This window comes from Lissotriton helveticus (assembly GCF_964261635.1).
Source record: "Lissotriton helveticus chromosome 1_1 unlocalized genomic scaffold, aLisHel1.1 SUPER_1_unloc_86, whole genome shotgun sequence".
In the NCBI taxonomy this organism is placed as follows: domain Eukaryota; kingdom Metazoa; phylum Chordata; class Amphibia; order Caudata; family Salamandridae; genus Lissotriton; species Lissotriton helveticus.
In genome coordinates, this window is record NW_027611732.1 from 764,938 (window position 1) to 777,393 (window position 12,456).

Genomic DNA, 12,456 nt, shown 5'->3' on the forward strand with positions numbered 1-12,456 from the left:
CACTACACTTTTACAGGTAGCATGAACAGGAACTCTTGGATGTTTTTCTTTGTAACTCTTCATCGCCAAATAAAAACCACCAGTGTTTCTTTTCTTTTATACTACATTGAGCTAGTCTCCCAGTGGATTTCCTGTTATATCACTTTGTTTTTTCTATGTGTACCGAAGTGAACAATCACTGGGAACAGACACTTTTAATATTCTACAAATCTTGGGTTTTCTTCATTTCTTCTAGTCGAGTCTTCATTCATCTGGTATTTGAATAACCCACATAATTATATACTTGTTCCTGTAATTCCTTCATCTCACAATACCTGCACTGTTCTGCTCCTGTCTATGTCCTCAGATGAGTCAATATTATTGTTAATGTTCTTAAGTTCTTTTTGAATTCACTGCATCTCTTGGATTATTTCTAAGTGAGTTAAATGAAGGTGTGTGTTCGCTGAGTCTATGTAGGATTAGAAATTGATTAACGCTTGTCACACTTTTAGTACACTTGTAAGGTTTACCCCAGGTGTGTTTGCAATTAACAAAATCACTTCTGACATTCATTGCAATGCTCTTTTTTACTCTGTGTATGTTAGTTGATGTATTCGTGGGTTAAGTAACTGACAGAAGATATTCACACATTCACTGCACCTGAAAGGATTTTTCTCTGTGAGCATTAACGGATGAATCCTTAATGCGAAAGATTTCCTAAAGGTACTTCTACACTCACTACAGTTGTATGGTATTTACAGAGTGTGTGTAAGCGGATGTCTACATAGGCTTGATAATTAACTACATTTCTTCACACATTCACTGCGCTTGAATGGCTTTTCTTCTGCGTGTGTTCGCTGATGCTTGCTTAGGATTTAAAAGATTTTTTCCCCTTTGTGAGCTCGCTGATGATTTCTTAATGTTGAAGAGTAAGTAAAACTACTTCCACATTCACTGCAATGGTAAGGTTTTTCCCCAGTGTGTATTCGCTGATGTCTCCGGAGGCTTGTTAACTGACTGAAGCTCTTTACACATTCACTGCACTGGTATGGTTTTTCCCCTGTGTGTATTCTCTGATGTGTGTGGAGGTGTGTCATTTGACTGAAGCTCTTCACACATTCACTGCACTGGTATGGTTTTGCCCCTGTGTGTATTTTCTGATGTGTGCGGAGATATGTAATGTGACTGAAGCTCTTCACACATTCACTGCAATGGTATGGTTTTTCCCCTGTGTGTGTTCTCTGATGTGTTTGGAGTTCTTGTAACCGACGGAAGCTCTTCACACATTCACTGCAATGGTATGGTTTTTCCCCTGTGTGTATTTTCTGATGTGTGTGTAGCTGTGAAATCTGATTGAAGCTCTTCGTACATTCACTGCATTGGTATGGTTTTTCCCCTGTGTGTATTCGCTGATGTGTGTGGAGGTTTGATATCTGACTAAAGCTCTGCACACATTCATTGCAATGGTATGGTTTTTCCCCTGTGTGTATTCGCTGATGTCTTTGGAGATGTGATAACTGACTGAAGCTCTGCACACATTCCTTGCAATGGTAGGATTTTTCCCCTGTGTGGATTCTCTGATGTGTGTGGAGGTTTGATATCTGACTAAAGCTCTGCACACATTCATTGCAATGGTATGGTTTTTCCCCTGTGTGTATTCGCTGATGTCTTTGGAGATGTGATAACTGACTGAAGCGCTTTACACATTTATTGCAATGGTATGGTTTTTCCCCTGTGTGTGTTCGCTGATGTCTTCGGTGGTTTGTTAACTGACTGAAGCTCTTTACACATTTATTGCAATGGTATGGTTTTTCCCCTGTGTGTGTTCGCTGATGTCTTCGGAGGTCTGTTAACTGACTGAAGCTCTTCACACATTCAGTGCAATGGTATGGTTTTCCCATGTTTGTATTCGCTGATGCTCTTTTATGGTTTCTAATTGGCTAAAGTTCTTGACATATTCAGTGTAATTGCACGATTTTTCTCCTGACCATGTTTCCTGAAGGGTCAGCATAGTTAATAAACCACTTGATTTATTTTGGACGCTTGATTTCCGATTTAACAATAATATACAAGAGTCACTAAATACCTGCCACATTCATAATATCAGTAAGACTTCCTTGTGGGTGATTGCATCTTTAGATTGGATAATGGCTTTGCATGCTTGAGGGTAAAGCTTAATATTCCTTCCGGTAGGTGCAAATTGGGACAATACTCTGTACTTCAGAGAGCAGAACTCTGCTTTCCTTTAGCCTTAGTTGCTAGGCTCCACTTCATTGTGCTTTTCCCTGGTGCCTGTGGTTTGGCTAGAAAGAGTTAACAATACACCTAGAGCACTGAATGCTGGTCTGTTGCCAGTTTAGATAGCGAAGCACTGCTCTAGCCATATCATGATGGTGAAGCGACTCGTAATGTGTACAGCTACTCCAAAGAGTGTCCCGGGGCAAAGCACAGGTCAGAAAGAATGTAAATCCGGTTGTTTCAAACATGGACAAAAAGCCAAGTTTTCAACCTTTTTTAAACATTATCATGTTGCTAACAGCTCAAAACGGTTTGTTCCAAGCTATGGATCCCAAATAGACACGAGACCTTCCTCCAACTCTCATACCGGCCTCATGATCAAAGCTGGTGTTGGACGCTTGTTTATACAGCAGGTGGTTTGTCAGTTTTGTTGCCTTAATTTTGTTGAGGTAATTTCTTTGTCTTGGGGTGTCGAGGTGCAGATCTCAGACTCGGACACTCACTGAATTGCCTTTGACTGCGTTTTCCTGGATCTGTCCTCTGCCTCTGATTGCACTGATGTTTTTGGAGCTCCTTATTTTTGATAATTTTTGCAGGTTTGATGTGTTATCTTCATTATTCATAATCAATCCGTGCATTTAAGGCTTATTCTCTGTTGGATGTAAAGAAATGCAATATTACTAAATGCAAATGTAATAGAATGTGAATACACAATATTTAACCAGCTGTGGAAGACTTCTCTTCTCTACCATATTTGAAATTTAGTAAGGAACATTTTACCATACATGGATATTTCATTAAAACTGCGGTTGAACATGTCACATCTTATTTACTTCTGAAAAGGCAGTGATTTACCAATGTTCAGAGTAAATTACTAACAAAAGGGCAGCTACAGAGCACTCATGTGCTACAGGTACAGTTTTAGGTAGATACACATGGACAAGATTTGAATTAACCAGAACAGATTGTGGAAAAAGAGAGGAATCAGGAAGCGCTGCCGTTAATTCAGTTTCAGGAAGTATCTACCAAAGGTAGCTCTTCAGGAAGTGTATACCAAAGGTAGCTCTTCAGAAAGTGTATAACAAAGGTAACTCTTTAGGAAGTATATATGACAGAGGTAACTCCAGACACCTTTTTCCACAGTGCTTTCCTGTTCACACTGGATTAGCTCAAATGCCAACTCCTGCCTTTACCTTGCAGCTCATTAATAATCCACATTTAATAATAATAATATAATAATCCACATTTGTAAAGCGCACACTCACCCGTAAGGGTCTCTAGGCGCTGGGGGCCGTCGGGAAGATTAAGCAGGCTATTGCCCAGAGTCACATGGTGCTGGGCTAATCTGCCGCCGGCCCCGGGGATCGAACCGTGATCCCCAGATTCCAGCGTCAGTCACCCTGGCCGCGGCGCCACACCTCTTCCATTAAGAGTCTTTCTATGAGTGCGACGGCCCTAATGATCGCCGTACTCAGGGTTGCGGTCCAAATGCCACCATCCTGGCAGACTGATCGGCGTATTATAATTGTGGTGGTGGGACCGCCCCCCCCGCCAGGATCAAGGATCCCGCTGTGGAGGCGGTCTGCAAACACCCTGAATATGTTGGCAGTGCCAATGCCGACATCGCCAAGCATATTACGGTCTGCATATCCACTGCCCTTTTCCTGGCGGGGACCCCACCATGAAAAGGATAAAGGACATGCAGGTAAGGGGGCCCTCACAGGGCCCCAGCCGATTCTGCTCCTGGGGTTGCATGCAGGGGGCACATGTTGTGCCACCCCAAGGAATTGCACCCTTGTTCCTGCACAGTGTGGCATGCATGACATGGTGCAGGAACGTGCTGCAGGCATTCTTAAGGTGGTTATATGCTGTTTAGGCTCTCTAATGAGCCTAATACAGCCGCCGCGAGACCGCTGCTGCACCGCCCAGCCACCCTGGATTTAGGTCATAATCCGGCGGCGGGCTCTCAATGGGCTTGGCAGTCTGCCTGGTACCTCTGCTGTGGTAGTCCCATTGGAAGACCGCCACACTCGTAATAAGGCCCTAAGTCACCTTCAACACATTTTACAGCCCTCCTGGTTCAAGCATTTCTGGATCCTTCTAACCTGGAAGACTGGAGCATTATCCCGAGTTGAGGTGGATTTTCTATCAGCGTAATATATATCCATCTCCGGTGAACTATGGACTGATTCTGCCCTGAAAGACAACTTAAAAAGTGAGTCTTTAGTTCTTCCTAAAGTAGGTAAAGTTAAGATCCTGTTGTATTTCAATCAGCAGCTCCTTCCAGGGTTTTCTGTGAAACAGAATGAGGGGCTGATTGCAATGGCCTGTCTTTATATTCCGCACACAGATATGGCAAAAAAACATTAATTCTTGTTGTTTATTATTCAACAATATCAGTCATTTATTCCTCATAGAGAATCCATCACAACCAATAATTTATCTGAAATATCCCTACATCCAACAGATGTGTGCATATTAATAATTGTTTTTGTTGTTCAACATTTACAAGATATTTGACTTATTGTTGTCTGTCTAAGGCCAGGATGCTATTTTGTGACTCAACAGGGCTTTGGTAGAGCAGGTGAAGGTGTCTGTTGTCCACAGGTGAAGTCACATTTCTCCCTTCCCATATTTCTTTTATCCAGGGATACCTCATTCCATGTCCTTCAGCTCCTGACTCCCCTCGGTCTGTGTACTCACTCTACAGGGTTCATTGTTAGCTGAGGCAGGGGACACACTTGAAGCGTGCACACAGCAGATGCAGATAATGTCCTGATAGTCAAGAGGCCGTGGTTGGCAGTACGGAGCTCACACGCTTCATTTCAGAAGCTCACCTGGGAGGTACTAACTGAGGAGGTGCACAGGAAGGGGCCTATTAGCTATAAACAGAGATAGTGCACAGGTGAGTGCTTGGGTGTGCAGTCATAATATCGAGTCTTTTATTTCGACTGGACAGAATATCGAGTAAAAAATACAGAATGGACATAATATCGACTAGACATAATATAGACAACAAAAATATCGACAACATTTTTTTACATCGAATATAATGGACATAATATCGAATCAAAAATATAGAATGGACATAATATCGACTAGACATAATATAGACAACAAAAATATCGAATTTAAGGTAAGTTAATAATATTTTTAATTTTTTGTGTAATATTATTCTGTAGCGGGTTGTGGGTTTATAGGGGAATAGGGTGGGAAGTAATTTAATTATAGTTAATTAAATATGTTAATTTATGTATTGATATTTCTTTAGAATTAATTGTTAAATAATTAATAATTGGTAATTAATTAAAATATAATTGGTAATTAATAATAATTGATTAATTTATAAATATGTTAATTTTATTAAATTATTTTCTGTAGCGGGTGGTGGGTTTATAGGGGAATAGGGTGGGAAGTAATTTAAATTTAATTAATTAAATATGTAAATTAATAATAATTGTTAATTAATTATTATTTGGTAAATAATTAAAATATAATTGGTAATTATAAATATTTAAAGAATAAATAAATAATAATTAGTAAATTAATTTCTGTAGTGGGTTGTGAGTTTATAGGGGGATAGGGTGGGGAGTAATTTAATAATAACTAATTAAATATGTTAATTAATTAAATTTGTTAATTAATTAATAATTGACCATTAAATAAAATTTACTTCGTAAATAAAAGTAATTGGTTTTGGAAATTAAATTTAAGTTTTGGGTTTTTGGGTAAAGGGGTATTTTTAGGGTTCAGGGTCAGTTTTGGGTTTTTGGGTAAAGGGGTATTTTTAGGGTTCAGGGTCAGTTTTGGGTTTTTGGGTAAAGGGGTATTTTTAGGGTTCAGGGTCAGTTTTTAGTTTTTGGGTAAAGGGGTACTTTTAGGGTTCAGGGTCAGTTTTTAGTTTTTGGGTAAAGGGGTATTTTTAGGGTTCAGGGTCAGTTTTTAGTTTTTGGGTAAAGGGGTATTTTTAGGGTTCAGGGTCAGTTTTCAGTTTTTGGGTAAAGGGGTATTTTTAGGGTTCAGGGTCAGTTTTTAGTTTTTGGGTAAAGGGGTATTTTTAGGGTTCAGGGTCAGTTTTCAGTTTTTGGGTAAAGGGGTATTTTTAAGGGTTCAGGGTCAGTTTTTAGTTTTTGGGTAAAGGGGTATTTTTAGGGTTCAGGGTCAGTTTTTAGTTTTTGGGTAAAGGGGCATTTTTAGGGTTCAGGGTCAGTTTTGGGTTTTTGGGGTACAGGGGTACAGTGTAAAAATAAAGTAAAATTAAATTTAAATTAAATTAATGTAATGAAATTAAATTAAATTAAATTATATTATATTAATATGTTTATTTAATAATATGTTTTTATATATATATATATATATGTATTATTTTTGGTGATATAATTTTTTAATTTATAATAATTATTTATTAATATTACATTTATTTAATAATTATTTCTAAGTTTATATTAAATATATTTATATATATTATTTTTAACTTAATTTTAAGACATTTAAAAAAATCGATATTTTGACAGTCTATATTTTTGTAAGTCGATATTTTGGAGTCGATATTTTAGTACTTACCTGTTTGAAGATAGGCAGTCGATATTTTGTCCCTCGATATTTTATCCTCGATATTTTGGTATCTCGATATTTTTGAGGTTGATATTATGTCAGTGATCCGAGTGCTTGTGATGTATAAACAGATGAGGTGCACATATAGGTACCTATGAGGTACAAACAGAGCAGGTGCAAATATAGGCACCTATGAGGTACAAACAGACCAGGCGCACAGGTAGGTACAAATGAGGTATAAACAGAGGAAGTAAAGAGGTAGGTGCTTCAGTGACACGGGGACTATGTCTGCTTCTTGGCCCTCTTCCTATAATGCTAGCTCTTGCTCCTTCTACAACACTTGCTGCAGACAGAGGGCCTGATTTAGAGTTTATCGGACAGGTATTTTGTCAAACATAACAACAGATCCCGTCTGTTTTATTACAAATGCCAGAGGATATAATACACTTTAATAGTGTGGACGGGACCCCTGCCACATTTTTGACAGAATAAACCATCCACCTAAATATAAATCGGGCCATTGGCAGACATTGTGTCCAGTGTCTTCTCACTGTTGGAAAGCATCCATTTTATTAATGGCACAGTATTATCTCACCACTGGTGTGGCTTGCAGTCTTAAGGCCATTATGAATGGTCTAAGATGTGTGCCAGAATGCCTGTGAATAGTTTAGCATGAGCGTTTAGGAGGGAGATGGGCCTTTATGATGAGCAGGACTAGGGGGTTTTCCAGAGCCTGTGAATAATTGTTATTACTGTTTCTCTCTTGGTGTCAGTGGGCTTGTCTGTGTCCCCAGATGAGTTGTTTACAGCTTATCTTATTTATGCACAAAGAGTTGGAGTTTTTAGGGCTAAGCAACTCTTTCAACAATGTTTGAAAACAAAACTAGTCAGGTGATTGCTGCCAGGTGTACATGTTTTGCATGTGTAGAATCACACACTAGTAAATGCAGTGCACGCATGCTTCGCCTTGTCAGTTTGTGAATGACCGCTTACTTGTGAGTAAGTGAAAATTCACAGACTCCAATCTGACTCTTTCTGACTCTTTCTGACACTTAGAGTTTCACTTCAACAAAATGCGGGAGTAACTCTCTTTCCAGGGTAGGAAGAGAAATGGATCACCCTCTAAACGTGGTGGCGAGTAGTGCTATACGGTTCATAGCACCATTTATGCGAGTAAAACTGGGGAAATGGTACAATGCACTGAGAAAATGGCATGTGATGACAATGTGACATGACAGTCCCACTACATGTTCTTTTGCACTTTTTTTGGGCTGTCTGTGTCCAGTTTATCAAGGCCCAGGGTTTAGTTTCAAGTCAAGAGATAGTGCAGGATTAGACTAATTATAATGTCATACATTCCAACAAATGCCTTTACCACGCAATGCCTTGACCACGCAAGTCTTTACCACGTACCACGCAAGTCTTTACCATGCATATGCCTTGACCATGCATAAATAAAGATTTACAAAAATGGCCCTGCCGATAAAGGGTGGGGGCCCTTGAGCCCACCCAAGGCACCCACATGATCATTGTTGGGGGACAGGGGGGGTCCCAAAGCCCCCGTGATGCCAGCGGGAGCCAGTATTGTTCCTACCCATAGAGAGCAGCTTAAAATCCTGCACTCTAGGGGCAGGAGCAATTTTTTCAGTTGTTTCTCTGCCCTCTTCATAAGCTGTGCATTGTGGGTGGCATAATTTATAGTTAGCCCAGGTAACTATAACTGCTGAGTTTATATGGTTTTGTGTGTGTGAAATCTGAGCCTGAGTAAATGTCCCTGTACCCTTTTTTTTCTGTGAATTTCTAAAGTTTTTGATGCTATTTCCTACCTATAACGTCCCTGTAACCTTTGCTTTTTTCAGTGAAAATATCTCTCTTTCTCTTTCTCTTTCTCCTCTCTCTCTCTCTCTTTCTTTCTCTCTCTCTCTTTCTTTCTTTCTTTCTCCCTCTCTCTTTCTTTCTCTCTCTCTCTCTATATATATATTCGCCTATTACACATTTTGTGATATCTTACTCTAATTCCTCATTTCTCTCACATTTTCACACACAAATCTTGGCAGTTTTCAGCGTTAAAGTAAATAGATTCTCTGTGTTTCTGAATTTCATATTTCCCATAAAAACCAAAGAGGCTTCTTGCACTGAGGGCATGAGGGTACACGGGGGCTGACCTCTGAACTGCCCTGCGGCTTGTCTTAACACCTTAATATGGTGTACTTGCAGCACATAGAGGAGATCACCATATCTACTTAAATTTACCAAAAGTTATGACAAGGCCTTGAACACAGGCACCTATAATGCACCGGACAACCTCCTGTACTTAGCTGTGTTCACATTCAGTCCTGTTAGGCACTGCCATGCTCCCCGATGGAACTTCCCACCACTGAGGGGCTGATAATCATTTCCAACTCTTAAGCAGATGTATTTCACAAGTAGAACAATATCCAACGAGGCTTTACACTTCCATACAGCATACCGCTCGCAAATAAACATTTCTCCTGCAGAAAGGCTAGGTGACAGCATTAGCCAGTGTGTCAGGGGCTCTAGTCCAATAAAGAAATGCCCTCTTTGGTCCCTGTTTAAACTGAGAAATACAGCAATAATTAGAGTTCAGTGGGCCCTGGTGCCACTGCACCTGCTGCACTAATGGAAGCTATGCCTCTAGTTTAGGCGTTGTATTTGAAAGTAGGAGTGGAAGATAGGCAATTTGTGTTGAGATAAAAATAATGATTTAGAAGTACTGTTTTTACACTGAAACTCTTATCCTAATAATTGATTGTGAATACATAGAAAATTGCGTGTGCTAATGTAATTTAATACGTGTTTTAATGTATAGGGCAGGCATGGGGAATACCTTATTAAAAGAGGCTATCTATCTTCTAAGGAAGAGGTTAAGTACATTGGTAAAGACATAAAAGAAATACACATACAAAGAGATGCACAGACCCACAAACACACACACCAAATATGAACACACAGACAGCTAACTACCCACAATGGTGCACACAAACACATAAATACAAATAGAAAAAAACTAACAGCCACCAACAGATATTCAAATAGTCGCACATAAACATTCACACACAAGCAAACACACAGGCTAAAAGACAATCACACACGTAAACCAGCACACATCTTTTTGACACTGGAGTAAATAGGTAATAATGAGACAGTGGCAGGCAGGAACATAGGTTGGGTAGTAAGATAGGAGGGGTGAGCTGTAGATTTTCCATGAATGGAGCTGGCATATAATGTTAAAACACATTATATGACAAGCAGGGCGCATGAAAGGTGTAATGGAAAGGAGACACATGCGGAGTGAGAGAAAACATGTTATTTTGTAATACAACCAACATTGTTGAAGACTTTCAAAACAGAAAGGGAAAAGTGTGTGCGCGCGTCTGTGTCTGTGGGTCGATAAAAATTCCTGTTGAAATGCGACAGACATCTCACCATACCCGAATGAAAGCATCTGTGCCCAACTATTTAGCAGAAAATACACTTACTAGTGAGATGTAACACCCCAAATACCACCCCCTGAAGCTGTGCCCCTGCTGGCATGGCAGAGAATGACACCGGTTATGGAATGAAGTAGAATTTCAAGTACAAGGGTCTCTACAGCAGCACACAAGCTGGGGGCCTAACTTGGCCTGGTGCTCTAGGGGGTGCCGTTCCCACAAAATCTGCAGCCCGATCTTGCTTGGCCAGGGATGAGGGACGGCAACGTGATAACTTAAGACACACAGTGGGTCGGCAACAGGCAGGAAGCCCTGATACCTGCTACTGTTTAGCCCACTGAGCAGAAAGGTGACCATGTCCCAAAAGGGGCTACTGCCCACTAGATTAGCAGACATGAAAACATCCGTCCACAACAGCCCCTCAGAGATCACTGAACAGTGCTTTAACTATACACAAGGACAGAGCACAGAGGTCGCCGTCACCAACAACAATTGATGGAATAATTCACACTAAGTGGGAAGGGTATGCCCAGACATGGGTCCCGTGCTCACTACACCACTGGAATTGAAATTTGAAATTAAAACATATGTAGTTACTCATAAAGATACTATTGAGACAGTCATTCACTCACTAACACACCCATACACACACTTATCCAGCCATACAGTCCTGCACACATGCTGTCTTCAAAACACATACAAACAGTGAGTCAGTCATTCATGCATCTGTGCGCTAAGTAATACTCCCCACCGAATCATACAGACACTCATTTTGGTACTCAAATAAGCAACTAATAACCCATATACACACTGATGTAGCTACTCACCAACCCATGCAGCCACTTATATACAAAGTGAGACACTGATACAGATATTTAAATATTTAAAGATTACTCGCTAATACACCTATTCACTTAAATATACTTAATAAGTCAGTTATACAATCAATTTTACAAAAAAACATCCATTTAGATACTCAGATACCCATTTATTCTTCCATCGACCTTTAGATATACATATATAAAAAATATTTATTTTTCAGAAAGACACACATTTACTGGATGATGACATCAGTGATGTCATCAGGGATGTCATTTGAGATATCATCAGTGATGTCATGAGTGATGTCACTAACCATGTCATGAGTGATGTAATATGTGACGTCATCAGCAGTGCATTGCGGGCGCGCATGTTATAGTTAGCTGAGCTAACTATAACGGAGGAATTATTTCAAAGGTTTTGTATGAGAGAAATGTTTAGCTAACTATAACGTGTGAAACTTATGGTTTTTTCAATGAATTTCTAAGCTTTTTTAAATGCTAATTCCTAACTATAACGTGTGTGAAACCTATGGTTTTTTCAATGAATTTGCAAGGTTTTTTCAATGCTAATTTCTAACTATAACGTGTGTGAAACCTATGTTTTTTTCAGTGAATTTAAAAGGTTAATTTATAAATGTATTAATTATTATGTCTTTCTTTTTATACTAATTTCTTATATTTTTAATATAAATATGTATATTTATTTTATTTTTTAGAATATATTTCATATTCTTATTATAAAAGAATAACAAAACTAAATTGCAAAGGAATTTTTGGATTAATAATTGCTTGACGTCGGTTGCAAGTATAACACAGCTCCACCAATGCTCTTGGGGCCCTATGCTCACAATGCTGTATCAATCCTAACACCTCCTTCAAGCATGTGCAAGGTTTTGGCGCAGCATAAGCTCAAAAGCATAAGCTCAAAAGTGACTGAATGAAATGTTATACATTTCACTCAGTCACTTTTAGGAGGCGTTGCTGCACCCGCTTCTGCACAAGAAAGCCTCTTCTGGCGCAGAGCTTTACAATGTAATACACCCTCCAGATGCGTCAAATTGTTAGTAGCACACACCATGGCACATCTTTTGCACCACCGCTGTGTCACAAAAGTGACGCAATGGCTGTGTAAAAGAGACACAAGGGGATTGTAAATCCGCCCCTAACACATACAAATTCACCCAGGCAGTTTCACCAGCAGCGCAATTTGAAGCATAGACTTGTACCATATTTATGTACATAAGTTACATTCAAGTGCTTCGGACATACTACAGTATACTATAGATAAACACCTTATAGATTTATGCTGTAGCACTTCCTTATAGTTCTGCACTTTCACATTCTCCATACGCTAGTAAGATATTCATTCATTCATTTATGAACTACACATTCATTCTGACAAACTTTTACAC

At 39.5% G+C, this 12,456-nt stretch overlaps 1 protein-coding gene across 1 annotated transcript in view; it reads right to left on the reverse strand.

The window, feature by feature from the left end:
- Positions 1-734: 734 nt before the first annotated feature.
- LOC144806561 (uncharacterized) overlaps positions 735-12,456 on the reverse strand; it is a 171,116-nt gene continuing 159,394 nt past the window's right edge. The window contains 1 exon segment of the mRNA XM_078672898.1: positions 735-1,913. Within this exon segment, the coding sequence (XP_078529024.1) occupies positions 735-1,913 (1,179 nt within the window).